Source organism: Heterodontus francisci, chromosome 37, assembly GCF_036365525.1.
Source record: "Heterodontus francisci isolate sHetFra1 chromosome 37, sHetFra1.hap1, whole genome shotgun sequence".
In the NCBI taxonomy this organism is placed as follows: Eukaryota; Metazoa; Chordata; class Chondrichthyes; order Heterodontiformes; family Heterodontidae; genus Heterodontus; species Heterodontus francisci.
The window spans coordinates 15,412,835-15,437,325 of NC_090407.1; the positions used below are offsets into that span (position 1 = coordinate 15,412,835).

General features: G+C 42.1%; 1 protein-coding gene across 3 annotated transcripts in view; it reads left to right on the top strand.

Moving 5' to 3' along the window:
• prkcz (protein kinase C, zeta) overlaps positions 1-24,491 on the top strand; it is a 744,042-nt gene that overhangs the window by 426,624 nt on the left and 292,927 nt on the right. For all 3 annotated transcript variants that reach the window (XM_068017159.1, XM_068017160.1, XM_068017161.1), the window contains 3 exons: positions 12,757-12,838; positions 18,010-18,068; positions 23,819-24,007. In XM_068017159.1, the coding sequence (XP_067873260.1) occupies positions 12,757-12,838; positions 18,010-18,068; positions 23,819-24,007 (330 nt within the window). The remainder of the gene's footprint in view (positions 1-12,756; positions 12,839-18,009; positions 18,069-23,818; positions 24,008-24,491) is intronic.

Sequence of the window (24,491 nt, forward strand, 5' to 3'; positions counted from 1 at the left end):
TTTAGACTATGTCCCTGAGTTTTAGAATCTCCAACCAGTGGAAATAGTTTATCTTTATCTAGCATGTCATTTCCTGTTAATATCTTGAAGACTTCAATCCGATCACCCCTTATCCTTCTAAATTCTAGCGAAAACAGGCCTAATTTGTGTAATCTCTCCTCGTAACTTAACCCCTGTAGTCTAGATATCATTCTTGTAAACCTACGTTGCACTCCCTGCAAGGCCAGTATATCCTTCCTAAGGTGTGGTGCCCAGTATTCCAAGTGGGGTCTAACCAGGGTTTTGTACAGCTGCAGCATAACCTCTGTGTCTTTATACTCCAATCCTCTGGATATAAAGGCTAGCATTCCTTTAGCCTTTTTGATTATTTTCTGCACTTGCTCGTGGCATTTTAAAGATCTATGTACCTGAACCCCCAAGTCTCTTTGGCCATCCACTGTATTTAACCTCTTCCCATTTGGAAAGTACCCTGCTCTATCCTTTTTTGGTCCAAAATGGATAACCTCACACTTGCCCGCACTGAAATCCATTTGCCACAGTTTTGCCCATTCACCTAGTCTGTCTTTTGCAATTTTTTGCTATCATCAGGACTGTCTACAATGCCGCCTAACTTTGTATCATCAGCAAATTTGGATATATGACTTACTATGCCATCATCCAAGTCGTTAATGAATAATGTGAATAATTGAGGCCCCAACACATATCCCTGCGGGACACCACTAGTTACATCCTGCCAATCGGAGTACTTACCCATTATCCCCACTCTCTGTCGCCTACCACTCAGCCAACTTTCTAACCATGTCAATAATTTTCCCTCAACTCCATGGGTTTCTACCTTAGTTAACAGTCTCTTATGTGGGACTTTATCAAATGCCCTCTGGAAGTCCATACAAATAACATCCATGGACACTCCCCTGTCCACTACCTTAGTCATCTCTTCAAAAAATTCAATGAGATTTGTCAGGCATGACCTTCCCGTCATGAATCCATGCTGGCTGTCCTGATTAACTGAAATTTTTCGAGGTGTTCGGTGACCCTATCCTTGATTATAGACTCCAGCAACTTGCCCACCACAGATGTCAGGCTAACTGGTCTGTAATTTCCTTGGTTCCCCCTTTCACCCTTAAAAAGTGGAGTGACATGTGCAACTTTCCAATCCAGAGGGACCACTCCTGAATCTAGGGAACTCTGAAAGACTATAGTTAGGGTATCTACAATGTGCTCGCCTACTTCCTTTAACACCCTCGGATGGAAACCGTCAGGTTCTGGGGATTTCTCACTCTTTAGTTCCATTAATTTCCTTGTTACTGATGATTTCATTACGTTAATTGTATGAAGTCCCTGTCCCCTATCGGCTATTAATTTTTTCGGGACTTCCAGCAAGTTATCCTCCTTTTCAACTGTAAATACTGAGGCAAAGTAATTGTTCAACATGTCTGCCATTTCCCCATTATCCATGACAATATCTCCAGTTTCAGCTTTTAGTGGGCCTGCATTGCTGTTGACCACCCGTTTTCCCTTTATGTAACTATAAAATTTCTTCTTATTGATTTTGATGTCCCTTACAAGTTTCTTTTCATAATCTCTTTTAGTAGCTCTTATAAGCTGCTTTGTGACCCTTCGCTGGTCTTTGTATCGATCCCATTTGGCCGAACTGTGCCGCATTTTGCATTTTTGTAAGCCCTTTCTTTTTGTTTTATGCTATCCCTAATCTTTTTAGTTGTCCATGGCTGTTCTTTCTGTGAAGTGGCGCTTTTTCCTCTCGGGTATATACTCGCTCTGTATTTCGTTAAATGTTTCTTTAAATATTCTCCACTGTTCTTCAGTCATTTGACCCATTAACAGATCTACCCAGTTTACCGTGGACTGTATCTGTCTCATCCCGGTAAAGTCAGCCTTACCCAAGTCTAAAATTCTAGTCGCTGATTCATGCTTTTCACTTTCAATGGTGACCTTGAATTCCATCATGTTGTGATCACTATTTGATAAATGTTCACGCACCGGCTACTAATTGCATTTGGCTCATTACTCATAACTAACTTTAATATTGCCTGTCCTCTTGTTACATCTGAGACATATTGCTGTTGGAAACTATCCCGGACATATTCCAGAAATTCACGACCTTTCTGACAGGTGCTAGTCTGCCTCTCCCAATCTATGTGTAAGTTAAAATCCCCCATTAATACTACTCTGCCTTTGTTACACAATTGTCTAATTTGTGCATTTATACAATCTAACACCTCAGAACTGTTATCAGGGGGTCTATACACATCACCCATTACAGTTTTAGATCCTTTTCTCTGTTCCTCAGTTCCACCCATAAGGTCTCCACTGGATGCTTTCCCCTCATTATATCCTCCCTCACAAATGAGGTGATATTTCTAATCAGTAAGGCTACTCCACCCCCTCTGCCATTTTCCCTGTCCCTCCTGTAAACTTTATAACCAGGTATATTTATTTCCCAGTCCCGACCATCCTGCAGCCACGTCTCCGCAATGGCCACCACATCATAATTTTCCATTTGAATTTGCGCCTGCAGTTCATCGAGTTTATTTCTTACACTCTGTGCATTTGTATATAGACATCCCCTTCTGTACTTCTCCCTGAACCATGGTTGGTTTCCCAACTGGCGATGAAGAGTGGAGGAATATGCCAATCCATGCGGATACAGATTGTGGTGATATCATGCTGCTGTTGCTGATAGCGCATAGTGTCTTATGTGTGATAAAAACAAGAAATGCTGGAAATACTCAGCAGGTCTGGCAGCATCTGTGGAGAGAGAAGCAGAGTTAACGTTTCAGGTCAGTGACCCTTCTTCAGAACTAGCAAATATTAGAAATGTAAAAGGTTATAAGCAAGTAAAGCGGGGGTGGGGCAAGAGATAACAAAGGAGAAGGTGCAGTTAGGACAAGGTGACAGAATAGCTGACCAGAAGGTTGTGGAGCAAAGGCAAACAATATGTTAATGTTGTGTTGAAAGACAAAGCATTAGTACAGATAAGGTGTTAACAGACTGAAAATTGAACAGCCACAAGTACAAACATGAAAAAAAAGTGGGTAAGCAAACTGATCAAACTAAGATGAAATAAAATCAAATAAGTACAAAAAAAATTATATATAAAAAAAAAAGAAAAAAAGAAATAAATAAAAAGTTAAATGGAGCCTGTCATGCTCTGAAATTATTGAACTCAATGTTCAGTCCTGCAGGCTGTAGTGTGCCTAATCAGTAAATGAGATGCTGTTCCTCGAGCTTGCGATGATGTTCACTGGAACACTGCAGCAATCCCAGGACAGAGATGTGAGCATGAGAGCAGGGGGGAGTGTTGAAATGGCAAGCAACCGGAAGCTCGGGTCCTGCTTGCGGACTGAGTGGCGGTGTTCCGCAAAGCGGTCACCCCGTCTGCGTTTGGTCTCACCAATGTAGAGGAGACCGCATTGTGAGCAACGAATACAGTATACGACATTGAAAGAAGTACAAGTAAATCACTGCTTCATCCGAAAGGAGTGTTTGGGGCCTGGGATAGTGAGGAGAGAAGAAGTAAATGGGCTGGTATTACACCTCCTGCGATTGTAGGGGATGGTGCCATGGGAAGGGGATGAGATGGTAGGGGTAATGGAGGAGTGGACCAGGGTGTCACAGAGGGAACGATCCCTTCGGAATTCTGACAGGGGAGGGGAAGATGCGTTTGATAGTGGCATCACGCTGGAGGTGGCGGAAATGGCGGAGGATGATCCTTTGGATATGGAGGCTGATGGGGTGGCAAGTGAGGACAAGGGGAACCCTGTTGCGGTTCTGGGAGGGAGGGGAAGGAGTGAGGGTAGAGGTGCGAGAAATGGGCCGGACACGGTTGAGGGCCCTGTCAACCACAGTGGAGGGGAATCCTCGGTTGAGGAAAAAGGAGGTCATATCAGAAGCACCGTCATGGAAGGTAGCATCATCAGAGCAGATGCGTCGGAGACGGAGAAACTGGGAGAATGGGAGTCCTTACAGGAGGTAGGGTGTGAAGAAGTGTAGTCGAGGTAGCTGTGGGAGTCGTTGGGCTTATAATGGATATTAGTAGATGGCCTATCACCAGAGATGGAGGTAGAGAGGTCGGGGAAGGGAAGTGTTGAAGATGGACCATGTAAAGGTGAGAGAAGGGTGGAAATTGGAAGCAAAGTTGATAAAGTTTTCCAATTCGGGGCGGGAGAAGGAAACAGCACCGATACAGTCATCAATGTACCGGAAAAAGAGTTGGGGGAGGAGGCCTGAGTAGGACTGGAACAAGGAATGTTCGAAATATCCCACAAAAAGACAGGCATAACTAGGACCCATGCGGGTACCCACTGCAACACCTTTTACTTGAAGGAAGTGACTGGAGTTGAAGGAGATGTTGTTCAATGTGAGAACAAGTTCAGCCAGGCAGAGGAGGGTGGTGGTGGATGGGGACTGGCTGCGCCTCTGTTCAAGGAAGAAGCACAGAGCCATCAAACCGTCCTGGTGGGGGCTGGAGGTGTAGAGAGATTGGACGTCCATAGTGAAGAGGAGGCGGTTGGGGCCCGGAAACTGGAAATTGTCAAAATGACGTAGGGCGTCAGAAGAGTCACAGATGTAGGTGGGAAGAGACTGGACCAGCGGAGAAAAGATAGTCAAGATAGGAGGAAATAGGTTCAGTGGGGCAGGAGCAGGCTAACACAATGGGTCTGCTGGGACAGTCCTGTTTGTGGATTTTGGGAAGGAGGTAGAAGCAGGCTGTCTGGGGTTGTGGGGCAATGAGGTTGGAAGCTGTCGAGGGATGATCTCCAGAGGAGATGAGGTCAGTGACAGTCCTGTGGATAGTAGCTTGATGTTCGGTGGTGGGGTCATGGTCCAGAGGGAGGTAGGAAGAAGGGAGTTGGCGCTGAGCCTCTGCAAGGTAGAGATCGGTATGCCATACAACAACAGCTACCGAACGCATCTTCCCCTCCCTTCCCCTGTCAGCATTCCGAAGGGATCGTTCCCTCTGTGACACCCTGGTCCACTCCTCCATTACCCCTACCATCTCATCCCCTTCCCATGGCACCGTCCCCTGCAATCGCAGGAGGTGTAATACCTGCCCATTTACTTCTTCTCTCCTCACTATCCCAGGCCCCAAACACTCCTTTCAGGTGAAGCAGCGATCTACTTGTACTTCTTTCAATGTAGTATACTGTATTCGTTGCTCACAATGCGGTCTCCTCTACATTGGAGAGACCAAATGCAGACTGGGTGACCGCTTTGCGGAAACCTCCGCTCAGTCTGCAAGCGTGACCCGAGCTTCCGGTTGCTTGCCATTTCAACACTCCCCCCTGCTCTCATGCTCACATCTCTGTCCTGGGATTGCTGCAGTGTTCCAGTGAACATCATCGCAAGCTCGAGGAACAGCATCTCATTTACTGATTAGGCACACTACAGCCTGCAGGACTGAACATTGAGTTCAATAATTTCAGAGCGTGACAGGCTCCATTGAACTTTTTATTTATTTATTTTTTTCTTTTTTTTATATATAATTTTTTTTATATTTATTTTATTTTATTTCATCTTAGTTTGATCAGTTTGCTTACCCACTTTTTTTCATGTTTGTACTTGTGGCTGTTCAATTTTCAGTCTGTTAACACCCTATCTTTACTAATGCTTTGTCTTTCAACACAACATTAACATATTGTTTGCCTTTGCTCCACAACCTTCTGGTCAGCTATTCTGTGACCTTGTCCTATCTACACCTTCTCCTTTGTTATCTCTTGCCCCACCCCCGCTTCACTTGCTTATAACCTTTTACATTTCTAATATTTGCTAGTTCTGAAGAAGGGTCACTGACCTGAAACGTTAACTCTGCTTTTCTCTCCGCAGATGCTGCCAGACCTGCTGAGTATTTCCAGCATTTCTTGTTTTTATTTCAGATTTACAGCATCCGCAATATTTTGCTTTTATTTTAGTGTCTTATGGGTGTCCTGATTTGCGCTCTTAGACTCTCCCACTTAGCGTAATGGTAATGTCACCTGATACAATGGATGGGTCTTCATTATTGAAATGAGAATTTGTCTTCAAGGATCATGTGGTGGTCACTCTTACCACCACTGCTGTGGTCAGATGTGTCTGTGATGGGTAGGTTGGTGGGGATGAGGTCAAAAAGATCCCCTTCTGTTGGTTCCCTCACTACCTGACGCAAGCTCAGTCTGACAGCTGTGTCTTTCAGTATTTGGCCAACTTGGTGATTAACCATAACATTGAGCCAGTCCTAGCTGATGTCCCTCAACCCAAGTATATTTTGTATCTTTGCTTCCTTCAAGTGGTGTTCAACATGGAGAAGTACTAATTCATCAGTTGACGGGGGGTGGTGGATGGGGGGAGGGTAATCAAAAGAGGTTTTCTTTGTTTTATTTGATCTAAAGCCATGCATTTCATGGTGCCTGTGGCCAATGCTGAGATTCCTAGGGCTACTCACACCTGACTATATGTCACTGTGTCCCCTCCTTTGGTGGATGTATCCTGCCGGTGGGACAGGGCAGGCCCAGTTATACTATAACCTGCTATGATTCTGAGTATGACTATTTCAGGCTATTGCTTGGTTAGTCTGTGGGACAAGTTGGGCAGCAGTCTCCAGAGCTAGTTTAGGATTTGACTGTATTGGATTGAACAAAGAACAGTACAGCACAGGAACAGGCCATTCGGCCCTCCAAGCCTACGCCGATCTTGATGCCCGTCTAAACTAAAACCTTCTGCACTTCCGGGAACCGTATCCCTCTATTCCCATCCTATTCATGTATTTGTCAAGATGCCTCTTAAACGTTGCTATCGTACCTGCTTCCACCACCTCCCCCGGCAGCAAGTTCCAGGAACTCACCACCCTCTGTGTAAAGAACTTGCCTCGCACATCCCCTCTAAACTTTGACCCTCTCACCTTAAACCTATGTCCCCTAGTAACTGACTCTTCCACCTTGGGAAAAAGTTTCTGACTATCCACTCTGTCCATGCCACTCATAACTTTGTAAACCTCTATCATGTCGCCCCTCCACCTCCATCGTTCCAGTGAAAACAATCCGAGCTTATCCAACCTCTCCTCATAGTTAATGCCCTCCAGACCAGGCAACATCCTGGTAAACCTTTTCTGTACCCTCTCAAAAGCCTCCACGTCCTTCTGGTAGTGTGGCGACCAGAATTGCACGCAATATTCTAAGTGTGGCCTAACTAAGGTTCTGTACAGCTGAGCATGACTTGCGAATATATACTCTATGCCCCGACCGATGAAGGAAAGCATGCCGTATGCCTTCTTGACTACCTTATCCACCTGCGTTGCCACCTTCAGTGACCTGTGGACCTGTATGCCCAGATCTCTCTGCCTGTCAATACTCCTAAGGGTTCTGCCATTTACTATATACTTCCCATCTGCATTAGACCTTCCAAAATGCATTACCTCACATTTGTCCGGATTAAACTCCATCTGCCATTTCTCCGCCCAAGTCTCCAACCGATCTATATCCTGCTGTATCCTCTGACAATCCTCATCACTATCCACAACTCCACCAACCTTTGTGTCATCCGCAAACTTACTAATCAGACCAGCTACATTTTCCTCCAAATCATTTATATATACTACAAACAGCAAACGTCCCAGCACTGATCCCTGCGGAACACCACTAGTCACATCCCTCCATTCAAAAAAGCACCCTTCCACTGCTAACCTCTGTCTTCTATGACTGAGCCAGTTCTGTATCTGTCTTGCCAGCTCACCTCTGATTCCGTGTGACTTCACCTTTTGTACCAGTCTGCTATGAGGGACCTTGTCAAAGGCTTTACTGAAGTCCATATAGATAACATCCACTGCCCTTCCTTCTTCAATCATCTTTGTCACTTCCTCAAAAAACTCAATCAAATTAGTGAGACACGACCTCCCCTTCACAAAACCATGCTGCCTCTCACTAATAAGTTCGTTTGTTTCCAAATGGGAGTAAATCCTGTCCCGAAGAATCCTCTCTAATAATTTTCCTACCACTGATGTAAGGCTCATCGGCCTATAATTTCCTGGATTATCCTTGCTACCCTTCTTAAACAAAGGAACAACATTGGCTATTCTCCAGTCCTCTGGTACCTCACCTGTAGCCAATGAGGATGCAAAGATTTCTGTCAAGGCCCCAGCAATTTCTTCCCTTGCCTCCCTCAGTATTCTGGGGTAGATCCCATCAGGCCCTGGGGACTTATCTACCTTAATGCTTTGCAAGACACCCAACACCTCCTCCTCTTTGATAATGAGATGACTGAGACTATCTACGCTCCCTTCCCTAGGCTCATCATCCACCGAGTCCTTCTCTTTGGTAAATACTGATGCAAAGTACTCATTTAGTACCTCGCCCATTTCCTCTGGCTCCACACATAGATTCCCTTCTCTGTCATTGAGTGGGCCAACCCTTTCCCTAGTTACCCTCTTGCTCTTTATATACGTATAAAAAGCCTTGGGATTTTCCTTAATCCTATTTGCCAATGACTTTTCATGACCCCTTTTAGCCCTCCTGACTCCTTGCTTAAGTTCCTTCCTACTGTCTTTATATTCCTCAAGTGATTCGTCTGTTCCTAGCCTTCCAGCCCTTACGAATGCTTCCTTTTTCTTTTTGACGAGGCTCACAATATCCCGCGTTATCCAAGGTTCCCGAAACTTGCCAAACTTATCCTTCTTCCTCACAGGAACATGCTGGTCCTGGATTCTAATCAACTGACATTTGAAAGACTCCCACATGTCAGATGTTGATCTACTCTCAAACAGCCGCCCCCAATCTAAATTCTTCAGTTCCTGCCTAATATTGTTATAACTAGCCTTCCCCCAATTTAGCACCTTCACCCGAGGACTACTCTTATCCCTATCCACAAGTACCTTAAAACTTATGGAATTATGGTCACTGTTCCTGAAATGCGCCCCTACTGAAACTTGCTTTTGCCTTGTTCTTATACTGATACATTAATAGATATGCTCAATTTATCTTTTATTAAATATTGTAGCAGTTGTTTACAACTGAATGGCTTGCATGACTACTTCAGAGAACGTTATGAGTTAACCACTTAGTGTGGGAACCAGACTGAGTAGGGATGGCAGAATCCCAGTGAGGGAGAAGGAAAACAAGTAAAAAGAGAAGTGCTGGTGGAATGACCTGTAACCTACTTAATATAAAAACAAGAAATTGTTCAATTACTGAGATGATCTTTACATCAGCATGTGGAAAGTGGCATTCAGGGAATTTAAGACATTAGAGAAAAACGCAAAATATGTGAATACAGGCATACCTGTGAAAAGAAAATTCGGATGTAATTGACAACAAAAAGGCTGTAGATCAGGTCTGAAATGAGAAAATAATGGTTAAAAATGATGGGCCCAGCAGCCCTGAAAAGACAACAGCAGAAGTGCAGACTCTCCTGCCAGCAGTATAAGAGTGGTAATAAATGTAATTCTTTTCAGCTATGTCCTTCAGCTGTTAATAGAGTTCTTTTGTGCTTTCTATAATAAAGCTTATAACCGATTTTCTGTGGAAGAACATATACAATAGATGTGTATAGGCATCCTGTGAGTGTGTAATTCTACTAAATGCTAATAAATTAAAATTGTCCTATAATTGTGGAATTAATGTTAAGCTAACTAACTTTATCTACTTGAATAAGTAGGTAAAGATATTTGAAACATAAAATTTAGAAAATTCCTCTCACTTCAAGAAACAGATATCAAGAATGTAGTGCTGTCACCATTTAAATTTGCTAATGTCCAGTGAACTTTGGAGTGGAAGATTATCTCCTTTATGAAATGTCAATTATACACTTATCTCTAGTTTGTATTTTTCCCAAATGAAGTATTAGTATGTGACATTTAAGATTAAAGGCTGAAACTGCTAAACAAAACCATTTATGCACCTGTAATATCAAGAACAGTGAATCAGATAAACTACCAGTATCCACTTTTAATTACCCAAGCAGTAATCAGTTATATCAGCACAAGTATCCATGGAATTAATTGGCCAGTTACAGCTTTCTGTCAAATTTCCCTCGTTAGTTGCAGTATTTGGAAGTAGGAGCAAAAGCGCTAACATGAGACACAGGAAGAAAATGAGTTACCAAGCGCTCTTCTCGTGTGTGAATTTGCAAACTGCAATTTATTCGATGGGATTTTTAAAAAGTTAGGATTTTATTGGTGTCCCTGAGCTCTCAGTTTTGATATCTGTATTAATGGGCAAGAAGCTTATAATTCTGCATCTTGAAAAAAAAAGTTTTGAAACTTTCAAAGCATCAAATTAACTTTATTTTATGGCCATTTATTCTGTACAGGAAGAAAGCGTGTAAAAACTTTCATCAGTTGATCGTGTAAAACTGACAACTGAATTCTTCTGAGTCTTATTGTTCTCAACTATTCTCTTGATAACCCCTTTCTAGTTCCCTTAATGATTTGTACTTCACGTGCTCTCTTTAGGTTGAGTTGATAGACGAATATAGAACCTGTCCAAAAACTGGATTAAAATTTATTTTGGACAAAACATTGCCATGACCATAGGGCAAAACAGTTACCAGCTTTGGTTTCAGCAGTAAATTATGCAGCTGCTTTGTAGCTAGTCACTAGTTTGGTTCCAAGTTGCGATATAAGTAGTTTGAACATTAACTCTCAGGGTATAGGTGCAAGGTCAATATTTATTATCCATCCCTAATTACCCTGAGAAGGTGGTGGTCAGCCACCATCTTGAACCTCTGCAGTCCTTGCAGTGAAGGTGTTCCCATAATGCTGTTATGTAACAAGTTCTAGGATTTTGACCCATCAATGATGAAGGAATGGTGACGATATGTGTCCAAATCAGGATTGTGTATGACTTGGAAGGGATCTTGAATGTGATAGTGTTTGGGTGTGCATCCTGCAAGTCGATAGTATACACTGCAGCCACGATTCGCCAGTCGTGGATGGGGTGGATGTTTAAGTTCGCAAATGGGGTGCCAGTCAAGCAGACAGCTTTGTCTTGGATGCTTGAGTATTGCAACTGCACTCATCCAGGCAAGTGGAGAGTATGCCATCGCACTCCTGATTTGTGCCTTGGTGGTGGTGCAGAAGCTCTGGGGAGTCAGGAGGTGAGCCACTCAACACAGTGTACCCAGCCTCTGACCTGCTGTAACAGCTGTGAAATTTATGTGGCTGATTCAATTTGAGTTTGTGATGGAGGAATTGGCAATGGTAAGCTGTTCTCTGCAGTTGTACAAGAGCGTCAGATTTTCTCTTAAATTTCAGCCTTTTTTCCCTTTTTCTCCCCTTCCCCCACCCCCACCACAGACCGTTAATGTTGTACACGCATATCCCAATGCGGCTGTTAGAACCATTGAGGTTTCCAGCACAGGAGGACATTTGGCCCATTGTGTCTGTCAACCCTTCATCAGAGTAATCCAAAATTAAACTACTCTCTTCCTGTAGCTTCCTCTCTTTCAAACGTTTAGCCAGTTTTTACCGACAATATTCAAGTCTCTTCAAGAACCACTCCTTGAAGCAAGACATTTCAACAGCGTACTGTATCGAGTAATTTTCCTGAGCGCTCTTTTCATCTGAATGAAAGTTTTGAATATATGACCCCAATCGCTGACTTCCCCATATAAACAAAATAGTGCTTTCCTAATTATGATAATGACCTACATTCCTGGTTCCTGTTTGAGAAACACCTCCATTTTAAAAGTCTCATCCTTCTTTTCAAATCCCTCCATGGCCTTGCCTTTCTCTAGCTCTGTAACCTCCTCCAGCCCCAGAACCCTCAGATATCTGCACTCCTCCAATTCTGATCTCTTGCACTTCCCTGATTTTTAATTGGTCCATCATTGGCGGCAGTGCCCTGAGCTTTGGAATTCCCTCCCTATACCTCTCTGTCTCTCAAGTTCTCTTGCCTCCTTTAAGACCTTCCTTAAAACCTAACCCCTTGACAAAGCTTTTGTTCATCTGCCCTTATATCTCCTTATGTCGCTTGGTGTCAAATTTTGTTTGCTAACGTCCCTGTGAAGTTCCTTGAGACATTTTACTATGTTAAAAGCACAATATAAATACAAATTTTTGTTATTACAGGTGAGTCCTGTTCCTACATTTGGCCTGGTACCTCTCCTCCACTTGCTGCCAGCACTAACCTCTTGATCAAGACAGAACTTATTGGAACAGGAGTAGGCTTTTCACCCCCTTGAGCCTGTTCTGCCTTCAATAAGCGTGGCTGATCTACATGTCAACTACAGTTACCTGTCTTGGTTCTGTGAACCTTGATGTACTTGCCTAGCAAAAATCTATCAGCCGCAGTTTTGAAATTTTCAGTTGATCTGTTCTCAACAGCTTTTTGAGATAAAGCATTCCAGATTTCCACTACCCTTTGCTTCCTGACATCAATCCTGAACTGCCTAGCTCTAATTTTAAGGTTATGCCCCCTTGTTCTGGATTCCCCCACTGGAGGGTATTTCATAAGTTGCTGCCTATTTGTCCCACAACTATTTGACTTGTATTTTTGACAGGTGACATTGAGAATAAGACTTAATGACAGAGATTGGGATAGTTTATTTTTAGCACAATACTATTGGGAAATCTATTCTGTTTTACTACTGTTAAGCTGTAGTGCAGTGACACTGATCTTCTGCCAGCTAATAGCTTGGAACAAAGAGTGTAACTTATATGATCCCTTGCTGCTCATCCACCTGGAGTCCTAACTAGGACATTAGATATATCAACAGTTTGTTCTGTCATATGAATAATTTTCCTCTGCTTCCTATTTTAATGGTCAGGATCCGGTCATGCCTTCCCCCGAACCTCCACTTGACGACAAGACTGATGAAGTTGACATCCCTTCAGAAGAACCCGATGGAAGTAAGTTTTTAACTTACAAGCCTTTATGAGTAATCATTGGTATTTGAAATAAACACATAGTGCTCTGCCAAAAGTAAAAAAAAAAGTTGCGCTAATGTCGCAGTGGTTGAGCCTGAGGCAAGCAGCAGGAGGTGTACTTGGTAATGCTCGAGGCTTACTTTGGGTGCCCAAGCTGGAAAGTGTTCCATTTGCCAACTCTTAACATCCCTTATCGTGATGAGCACAAAATTCACAAAAGCAGGTGTTTTATTTTATTGAAAATATCTTGTTCATTATATATCTTGTAAAAATCTATTCTGTGTGTATCCTAGTACTTCTGAGTTTTGGAAAAATACTTCACTTTGTACTGCAATGTTCATGACTTGCATCAGCATCACCAATGTTTATTGCACATTGTGACCAAATAGTTCTAGGTGTGTTTTTGACAAGCTGGATACATTTTTTTGTGTTAATCTTATTGTACTGTGAATGAAGACACAAAATATTGGAGCAATACAGTACATTGTACCAAAAAGTTGCATCATTGTTATAAATTTGAGCCCATAAAACCCCCACAAGGTGTCGTTTTAATCTCTGCCAGATTATTTACTGAGAAGGTACAGAGTAGAAATAACAATTAATAAAGACAATTCAATCTGCATATACCTGAGTGGATAATTAAAAAGGGAAGTTACACTTGTCTATGATCTTGTTTACAAAATATTACATAGTGAGAAGGTGCATGTCGATGCCAGACCTTCTGCTTCAGTTCCAAAGGATCAGGTTTGTTTCTGCTATTCCCAATTGCGGGTGGTGTGTTCAATCTCAATTTCACATTTTATTGATTGTATTCTGCACTCTGATTTTGTTGTTGCCGTGCTCTATTATTTGCATTTAATAGTAAACAGTAAAACCTGTTAGTATAACATGAAGAATATTATTTAGAAGTCAATCAGGTCTTGTTTAACGTGTTAAAATTTTGTGACAGATCATGGTATCCAATAAAGCAACTAAGTTTATGTTCACACATTACTGTACAATCTACAACAATGTGTGTGCTTTGTTAATACATGAACTAAACTGTACAGGAGCCCTTTACTTCGATCTCCCTTTGTTGCTCCTCCTGCCCCCTCTCAGGTATTTCCAGTCTGTTCCCCTTTGCTTATTAAGTAAAGCTGATGCACAATAAAATTATGGGACCATTAGATTGAATTGGTCTAAAAGAATAAGCCTAGTTTCAGCTTAGTTAGGATTTACAACTTTGTGATAACCTGTAGCATTAGTAGTAATTGCTCTATTATTTCATCATGACTGAAGTTAACAGAAAAAGTTGCCTGGTGAGACCGCATTGTTGAAATCACATCCTTCATCATTACTCTTTCGTGTCAACCGGGTCCAGTTCATAGAAATCTCACCTCTGAGTCAGAAAATTCTGGGTTGAGCACAGAAATCTAGGCTGACAGACCAATGCAGTACTGAGGGAGTACTGCACTGCCAGAAATGCCATCTTTTATATGTACCGTTAAACTGAGGCCCTGTCTGCACTTTCAGGTGGACATAAAAGATCCCATGGCACTATTTCGAAGAAGATCATAGGAGTTATCCTCAGTGTCATGGGCAATATTTACCCCTCAATTTGCATCACACAAACAGGTTATCTGGTCATTATCACATTGGTGTTTGTGGGAGCTTACTGTGCACAAATTGGCTGCCGCATTATCACAATGACTATACTTCAAAAGTACTTAATTGGCAGTAAAGCACTTTGGAGCGACCTGAGATTGTGAAAAATGCTATATAAATGCAAGTCTTTTATGTGCTGCTCCCCATTTGATGATTTCAGCTGAATCACCAGGCGCAGTACTGAGCTGAGGGAAAGAAAATAGACATGACGTTGGTTCGCTTTGGGGTTTCTCTTCACCCACAACTGGCTGACTGGAGATTGGTATTGACAGGGGACCTTGGAAGTATGCAAAATGTAAGACATGGCAGCCTAAGAGGATTTTAAAAAAGTAAAACGCCTTTTCCTCCTCAAAAGTTGTTAATAGAAATGTGTAGGATGGTTAACGAGAACAGTGACACATTAAATAGAACATTTTGGGCTGCATTCTATGACATGGCTATCAATTTTAAAAAATCAGATTTGACAGCTTTATTTTTCAAATGCAGGATAGTTTCTGTACATGTCAGAAATAATTGATATACTCCTCTGGTGACCTCTTGTGGGCAGTCAGCTAACTTCAGTGAAACAGATTTGAATCATTTCTGTTACTCATGCTTGATTTGTTAAAACTGGTTGCAAACTGTGTGATTCTGAAAGAGTTTGTTTTTTGAAGGAGTTAATGTTTTAAAGTAGTGGCTAGATTTATAAGTGCATTCCCATTCAAAAAACAAAACAAATCTTTCTCCTGGAGTTATTCTCCTCCAACATCTTGTCCGTAAACTATACTTCCACATATGCCAACTCTCCCACCTACATCTCTTCCTTTCTCAGCACAATTACTGTGATAATTGTCTGGATATCATGATTTGTATGGTAGAACAATTTGCTTGTATTACAGGGCTTCTAGTTAATGGGCAACCTACAAACATTGGCAGTGGTGCATTCCAAACTATAATACAGTTATTGGTAATTAGCAAAATTAATGTTCTTTTTCAAGAATTGAGAGGCAATATTGAATGTATTCTGTGACAGATGTTTGCAACTCCACTTGGTAGAGCTCCCACTAAATGCCCTCATGATGTTGACATGTCTGAATGAATTATGAAGATATCCTGAAGTTTCTTTCATGTATAAATGATTGACAGAGCAGGGAGACTGCATTTAGCCAAGGGCAGAATGAATTTTGCATTCCTGTGAATTCAATGGTAGGAGAAAATACTGATTGATGTAAGCACCCTCTGCCAAAAGTTTCCTACCAAAGTGCTTTTTTTTTTCTAATGTGAATTATCACTGTGAAGTTAATTTACTGTCAAGAAAAATGGGATGCATTTTTAAAAATACTTTTTGGTAAGTTGGAAAGTCCTCATAGTACTAAATTAGCTCTCAATCCCAAATGCCAAGTGCAATAATCTATTAATCCATTATATCATATTAGAATTATGCTGTGACTGCACCCTTCTGGCTTAAACAACCTGAACAAACGTAACAGCAGACACTGGAGACTCAGTCACTCCCAGGTGATTTCACAGCACAGATTTGTTTTGAGGCGAGTATGTGAGAGATTAAAATATCAAGCTGGGCATTGGGAGTGGGGTTTGGGGAATATTCACAACTGCTGGATAAATTAGTGGAAACTCCATATTCTGACCGTTGTCATAGCAGATAGGAAGACTGTTACAGGTGCTCCTGTTTTCTAATTTTTTTACCCCTGTTGTTTAGAAGACTATATTTTGTATCAGATGGTCATGTGCCAGAATGGTGCAATGCACTTCAGTGATAATGTGTTGCATGGTATTTATGGGTGACTTGAAATTAAGTTCCTGAATTTTTCTTCTGGCAATCACAAAAACTAAATGTGGTACAGGTAATAGTAGCCTAGCATTAAATTCAGTTAGCCAAGCATTAAATTCAGTCTGTGTTTAAGATATAGTGTTGCAGTTCACTGAACATTGTTTATTCAAACTGGATTGAGAACATTTGGGTCTGAATGAGGGTACGTCATGAGGAATTGACAACAAATCTTTCTATTCCTCCTGTGCATTGTATTGGTGATTAAGTTTGTCGTTACTGTCTGAAGTCATTTTTAGGGAAAAAAATAAGATTTTGGCTCAACAATAAACACAACATTATCGAATAGTAATGTTAGATTCCACCTGTACTGTCCTGAGCTAACTGAGGAAAGCAGGCTGACCTTGGGACTTGACATGTAAGCTGTTTTTATATTGTTTAAGACTGATGCGAATAGCATAGCTCGTGACATGTGGTTGTGGAGCAGAAAAGAGAGAGGATTAGGCTGTAACAAGCATTAAGTGTTTGTATATGTGGGATCTGTTGTGACGATGCCGCCTTCCGCACCAGTGCTTCTGATATGTTTTCCTTTTTCCTCAACTGAGGATTCTCGTCTACTGTGGTTGATGGGGCACTCGACGTCACCCGTTCCATTTTCTACACTTTTGCCCTAACCCCTTCCCCTTCCTCCCTGAACCACAATAAGGCTCCCTTCATCCTCACCTTCCACACCACCAGTGTTGACATGGCACAGATTATCCTCCACCATTTCCACCACCTCCAGGATGATGCCACCACCAAATAAATCTTCTCTCCCCTTTCAGTATTCTGAAGGGACTATTGCCTCCACAACATCCATGTTCGTTCTTCCATTATCAGCAACACCTGCTTCCCTTCCCATGGCACTTTCCTATGCAAGTGCAGGAAATGCAACACCTGCACTTCACTTTCTTTCCCACCGTCCAGGGCCACAAACACTTTTGGCAGATGAAACAGCAATTTACTACTTCTTTCAATTCAGTATACTGTATTCATTGCTCACGATACGGTCTATGCCCTACTCCCACTTTGACCTCTTTGTCATCGCACTGGTACAGTTCCAATGATGTTGAACGGAAGCTCGAGGTACAGCACTCATCTTTCGATAAGGCACTTTGCAACCTTCTGGACTCAACCTTGAGTTCAATAATTTCAAATCATCACCACCACTCTCATTTTGTTGGACAGAGGTGTTGATAATGTTTCTGCAATCTTTATTTATAAACTTCTCTAAACCAATCTTCTGTTTCTTTCTTGTCCATTACGATCCCTTTTGCCTTGCATGCTCATCCTGCCTTCCATCTTGACCACCTGTTTTGTTCTTTCCTCCATTGCTCCTGTTCCCTGTTTCTGTACTTGTTTAAAAACTGGTACATCTGTACTTTTTTCAGCTCTGATGAAAGGAACTCGACCTGAAACGTAAACTTTGTTTCTGTCTCCATAGATACAGCCTGACAAGATGAGCGTTTCCAGCATTTTCTCTTTTTATTCTAAAAAGGACAAAACAGATTAATGTTTTGGTGAGAGGGGTGTTATACCCTTCATTCTCAATGACTTGTGCATTTCCAACAATTTCCATTTTTGTTTCAGATTTCTAGATTGCTTTTTTTCTTTTAATCACTACTATCTTCAATGGAACACAAACAAAATGTAAATCCAGTAAGGTGAGTTAATCTGAGTTCTTGTTTCCTTTCCTTTGCAGTTGTACCATTCCTGCCACATAGCCGGACTAAATTAGACACGGTCACAGATGACTCGGAGGTAGGTTTTTCAGTAAACTTATGCATGATTTTGTATGTGCAGTGATGTATGATGAGTTTGTGTCAGAGACTTTTTTTTTTAAAGGTTAAGGAATCCCTGATAGCGGATTAATGCACTGTCTAGTGTGGTAATTAAGACTTGCAGATCAGATGTGCTCAATTAGCTGATCTCAGCTAAGGCAACAGTTGCAATTCTGCAACTGCCTTCAACACCCCTGACCCGAGGAGGGGGAAGGAAAGCACCTGCAGTTCCAACTCCTGATCAGTGCTACCAGTGCTCGATTGTGTATGGGTGTTGGACAGGGACAGGATTGGGCTCAGCTGTGAAACTGTCATGGTGATGTAGCTCATGATGCTTACAGGTTCACCCATGGAGAATGGACTGGGAGAGTGCCTATACAACAGTCACCTAGCATGAGCCAGTTTGTGGGGAGGTGGTGGTGCAGTGGTAATGTCACTGGATGAGTAATTCAGAGGTCCAGGCTAATGCTCTGGGAACATGGGTTCGAATCCCACCATGGCAGATGGTGAAACTTGAATTCAATTAACAAATCTGCAGTTAAAAGGTAGTCTAATGGTGACCATGAAACCATTGTTGATTGTTGTAAAAACCAATTTGGTTCACTAATGTCTTTTAGGGAAGGAAATCTGCTGTCCTTACCTGGTCTGGCCTACATATGATTCCAGACCCACAGCAATGTGGTTGACTCTTAAATGCTCTCTGAAATGGCCAAGCAAGCCACTCAGTTGTATTTAACTACTAGTCCAAAAAAAGGAATGAAACCAGACAGACCACGTGACATCGACCTAGGCATTGGAAACAACAACAACAAACCCTGCCCTGTTGGCTCTGCAACATCCTCCTTAGCAACATCTTGGAGCTTGTGCCAAAATGGAGAGAGCTGTCCCACAGACTAGTCAAGCAACAGCCTCGCATACTGATATAGATAATGTCCCAGACACCACCATCACCATCCTTGGCGATGTCCTGTCCCACCGGGGTAGCAAGGGCATAGAATGTACTCTGGGTGGGAGACGAGTCCTGAGTGGTGGCAGACAATTAAACAACTGACAGGAGGAGGAGGCTCCGCAATCATCACCATCCTCTATGATGGGGGAGCCCAGCACATCAGTGTAAAAGACAAGGATGAAGTATTTGCATTCATCTTCAGTCAGAAGTGCCGTGGATGATCCTTCTCTGCCTCCTCCTGAGGTCCCCAGCATCACAGATGCCAGTCTTCAGCCAATCTGATTTACTCACGTAACATCAAGAAACAGCTGAAGCCATTGGATATTGCAAAGGCTATGGCCCTGACAATATTCCAGCAATAGTATTGATGACTTGAGCTCCAGAACTAGCCGCGCACCTAGCCAAGCTGTTCCAGTACAGCTACAACACTGGCAGGTATGGCCTATGCACAAAAAGGACAAATCCAACCCTGCCAATTACTGCCCTATCGGTCTACTCCTAATCATCAGCAGAGTGATGGAAGGGGTTGTCAACAGTGCTATCAAGTGGCACTTGCTCGGCAATAAACTGCTCACTGATGCTCAGTTTGGGTTGCGCCAGGACCACTCATCTCCTTCCCTCATTACAACCTTGGTCCAAACATGGACAAAAGAGCTGAACTCCAGAGGTGAGGTGAATGTGACTACCCTTGACAGCAAAGCAGCATTTGACCGAGTACGGCATCAAGGAGCCCTAGCAAAACTGGAGTCAATGGGAATCGGGGGGGGGAAAACTGTCCACTGGTTGGAGTCATAACTAGAATAAAAGAAGATGGTTGTGGTTGCTGGAGGTCAATCATTTCAGTCCCAGGACATCACTGCAGGAGTTCCTCAGGGTAGTATCCGAGGCCATCTTCAGCTGCTTCATCAATGACCTTCCCTCCATCATAAGGTCAGAAGTGGGGATGTTCGCTGATGATTGCGCAATGTTCAGCACCATTCGCAACTCCTTAGATACTGAAGCAGTCAGTGCAGAAATGCAGCAAGACCTGGACAATATCCAGGCTTGAGCTGATAAGTGGCAAGTAACATTCGTGCCACACAAGTGCCAGGCAATGACGAGCTCAAGAGAGAATTCAGCCATCTCCCCTTGATGTTCAATGGCATTATCATCGCTGAATCCCCCACCATCAACATCCTGGGGGGGTTACCATTGACCGGAAACTGAACTAGACCAGCCACTTAAATGCTGTGGCTACAAGTGCAAGTCAGAGGCTGGGAATTCTGCGGCGAGTAACTCGCCTCCTGACTCCCCAAAGCCTGTCCACCATCTCAAGGCACAAGTCAGGAGTGTGATGGAATACTGTCCACTTGCCTCGTAGGGTGCAGCTCCAACAACACTCAAGAAGCTTGCCACCATCCAGGACAGAGCATCCTGCTTGATTGGCACCCCATCCACCACCTTCAATCCTTTCTCTGACGCTCAGTGCAGCAGTGTGTACCATTTATAAGATGCACTGCAGCTACTCACCAAGGCTCCTTTGATAGCACCTTCCAAACCTGTGACCTCTACAACCTAGAAGGACAAGGGCTGCAGTTGCATGGGAACACCACCACCTGCAAGTTCCCCTCCAAGCCACACACAATCCTGATTTGGAACTATATCGCTGTTCCTTCACTGTCGCTGGGTCAAAATCCTGGAACTTCCTTCCTAACGGCACTGTGGGTGCACCTGTGCCCCAAGGACTGCAGTGCTTCAAGAAGGCAGCTCATGCCACCTTCTCAAGGGCAATTAGGGATGGGCAATAAATGCTGGCCTTGCCAGCGATACCCACATCCCATGAGTGAATAAAAAAAAAATGATTCTCAGAGAAACAACAACAAAGAACATTGGGGAGGCAAAAGTTCTCAATTTCATGTTTTACCTGTGAACACCAAGTTTGTAAATTGCAGAGTAGATTTCAGACCATTTATGTTAAAGCTATTGAGAATGAAGGTGCTCCCACAAAGCTGTTAGCATTCTCTGTAGTGGTTGGATAACAACCGAGTGGCTTGCTAGGCCACTTCTGAGGGCAGTTACTAGTTTGCCACGGTGGTGTGGGACTGGAGTCAGATAGATCAGACCAGGTCAGGAGGGCAGGTTTCCTTCCCTAAAGGACATCAATTGAACTAGTTGAGTTTTTATGACCAACTTCATGGTCACTTTTACTGATACCAGCTTTTTATTTACAGATGTTTAAAAGCTGAATTCAAATTCTCAATCTGCTATGGTGGGATTTGATTAATTCTTTTAATTTGTAGTCTAGGTACCTGGATTGCTCGTCTCATAACATAACCACTACACTACCGTGCACAATTGCAGGATAACATATATGCTATCGCGTATTACAAGACAGTAAAATACCAGTGTCTCAAACTGGAAGGGAAGCACACAAATAGTTTTGAACCATGCTTGAATCCAAAACTATGCTACACCTATGAAACAATGTTTTATAAAATGCATTCAGGTAAAGGTTGGAGGAGTGGCTTTCATTCTGCTAGCAACAGATGACTCAACACCGTGATCGGTAGCACTCCTGCAATTGCACCATATGATTTGAACTGCAGTAATATTTTGTTTTGTTTTATTGATTAGTGTAAGGAAATTAATTTATAGTGAAATCGTGTATCTACGTTGATACATTATAACTTCACTGTAACAAACCCCCAGGTTTTAACAAGCCTGACAGCAAGCATAGAATTTTTCCCAGTGGAAATCAGCCTCACTACACTGAACACTTAAGTAGAACTACCCCAGATACAGTGATGGAATTCAAGCTGAGGCTGATTGAAAGATAACCTATTGTAGTGCTAATTCCACATGCCGCATATATTTATTGCCTGTTAAGACAGTTCACCATCTGCACACAAACTGCAACGAGGCAACAGGTGTGAAATTGGCTAGTAACAGATTGTCTCTGACTCTGATAAGAACTTCATGTCAGCAATAATCTGGATCATGAAGGAAAATTCTGGATGGTCTATAGATGATACTTGTCAAAAGAAGACAATTACATCTGTTAGAGAGGAATGCAATGCACTAAATTTTAGAAACAAAATGACAGGAAATTGATTTCAAAGAAAACCAAGTAACCATGAGCTATGAAGACATTATTGAATTTGTTGCATTGAGTTGGGGAGAGGATGAGGAAATTTATAGTGACAAGGATGTGGAAGGCATAGAATCAGTTATCACTTCACTGGATAAGTTCAGAAAGACATTCGCAACTGTGCAAAGCTTCACACAGTCATTACCTGGAACTGAGGGGCTGTGCTTTGAGAAAAGTACAAATAACATGAAGCAATCTATGCTGCATAAATTTTTTAACAGAATGATAACGTTCAATTCAAGTTGGTTGTTCATTTTTCTGATGCAGCACATTGCTAAACCTGACTAGAGTGAACACCACAATTTAGCTATCTTTTCTGCTAGTCCCGAAGGGGTTCTTTTATAGCGAAGTTATACTGCATTTATATTTGTTTATAGGTGGAATTTAAAATCCTAGATATCATTGGATAGTAATATGAGGATTTGCATCTTGGATTTCCAACACAGCAAAAGGCATGTTCTTGGCCAAACCAACAGTTATGAATTTGAAATTGGAAGAGGTGTATCTAAGTTTCCTGGAGGTCACAGAATGGGCAATAAGCTTGTCCATCAGTTGGAGACATGTTAGTGGTACAGAGTTCTAAAGGGAGGAGACAATATTTTTCAAGTGAAAGAGATACAGTTACAGTTAAATTCTTTACCCTGTCAAGTTGTTTTCCATTTCCGTATACCAATAGGGTAGCTTCCTGGTCTCTTTAACAGGCTGATCCTCAGTGTAACAAGTTTTTGAGATTTGACTCTAGTTGACCAATTGGTGACATCAATATCAGGGTGGTGCCGATGTAGCGTCAAACAAGGACAGAAGATCATTGGATGAATTTGGATTCATTTTATTGCCTGCAGGGAGAGCGAAAAGAATTTACTGATTCCCAATACTGAAGCTTGCCTCATGTTAGATCAGCTGCTTAGTGGCATAACAGGCAACTGTTGCAGTATCTGCAAGGCAAGTATCGCGCCTTTCTCCCAAACAAGGATGGTATAGTATGGGGCGAGTTCAAAAATTACAAGAAGTTACATGAATCAAAATATTAAGTAAAATTCGTTGAACAAGGTCTTGGTAAGGAAATTGATCTTGCTATTTTGCATTAATTTATGTCTTCAGAAAGCGATGTTGAAGGTAATAAACAGAGACTGATGTCTGCTATCATCATGCAGTAGAGGCATGTGCAAAATAACTATCGGTCAAAAATATATTTAGTTCACTGACGTAATACAACAAATACTGATTGTAGATTAGAATTAGAATTAGAATATTACAGATTTGAGGTTATAAGATTAATTATCGCCCCTCAGGTTACCAAAGCAAAATAAAGCCTTCAGCCCTCTGGTTCAGTCATCATAAAAGACTAGCAAGTCATATATTCATGGCTATGGGGAAAGAGCAGGGGTGTAAGACTAATTGAATAGCTTTTAAAGAGCCAGCACAGGCATGATGAGCCAGGTGGCCGCCTCCTGTGCTGTGTGGTTCAATTAACTGTATTGCCCAAACAGGAGTCACATTGATCATCGTGGTACGGTGCTTTGACTGGATCATTATATCTCCAGGTACTTAATATTGCTTAATCCTATTAATTCATGTTTTGTTTTTAAGTATATAGGGATCTTGAACTAACAAGTATACTTGATTTGTGTAATTTTTTTTATTTGTGTTCCAGGATCTCAAGCCAGTGGTTGATGGTGTTGACGGAATCAAGATTTCTTCAGTGCTAGGTTTACAAGACTTTGACCTTATACGAGTCATTGGACGTGGCAGCTATGCTAAAGTTCTCCTTGTACGCTTGAAGAAAAATGATTGTATTTATGCAATGAAAGTGGTAAAGAAGGAACTGGTCCATGATGATGAGGTAAAGTTTACTCATGTAAAAAGAAAACAAAACGACCTCGTCTTTATGTAATGCCTTTCACGAACTCTGGATATTCCACAATGCTTCACAGTCAATGATATATTTTTGAAGTGTAGTAACTGTTGTAATGCCAGGAAAAGTAGTTTTGGTCTGGTTCCCTTGTTTTAATTGTTTGAGGACATAGCATTTTGGCATTGAAAGTAAAAGCTAGTTCAGTTTATTCTTTTGATACTGTAAATGTTTTTCTGTTCCGTTTCTTAAAGTTCATTACTTTAAATATACTAAAATTGCTCCCTGTTCTTTGCTGAGGGAACAGTGGCCTGCAATTGCCCACCGTTGCTCCCCACAGTCAGGTAGCCTACATTAAGGTACATATATGACAAATAGCAATGTGGATGAGATATTGGAAGCCTGTCTTTCCTGCTGGAACCATACTCCCAGCATAAATCACTGCCTCGAGGAAACATGGAAGAAAATTAGGAAT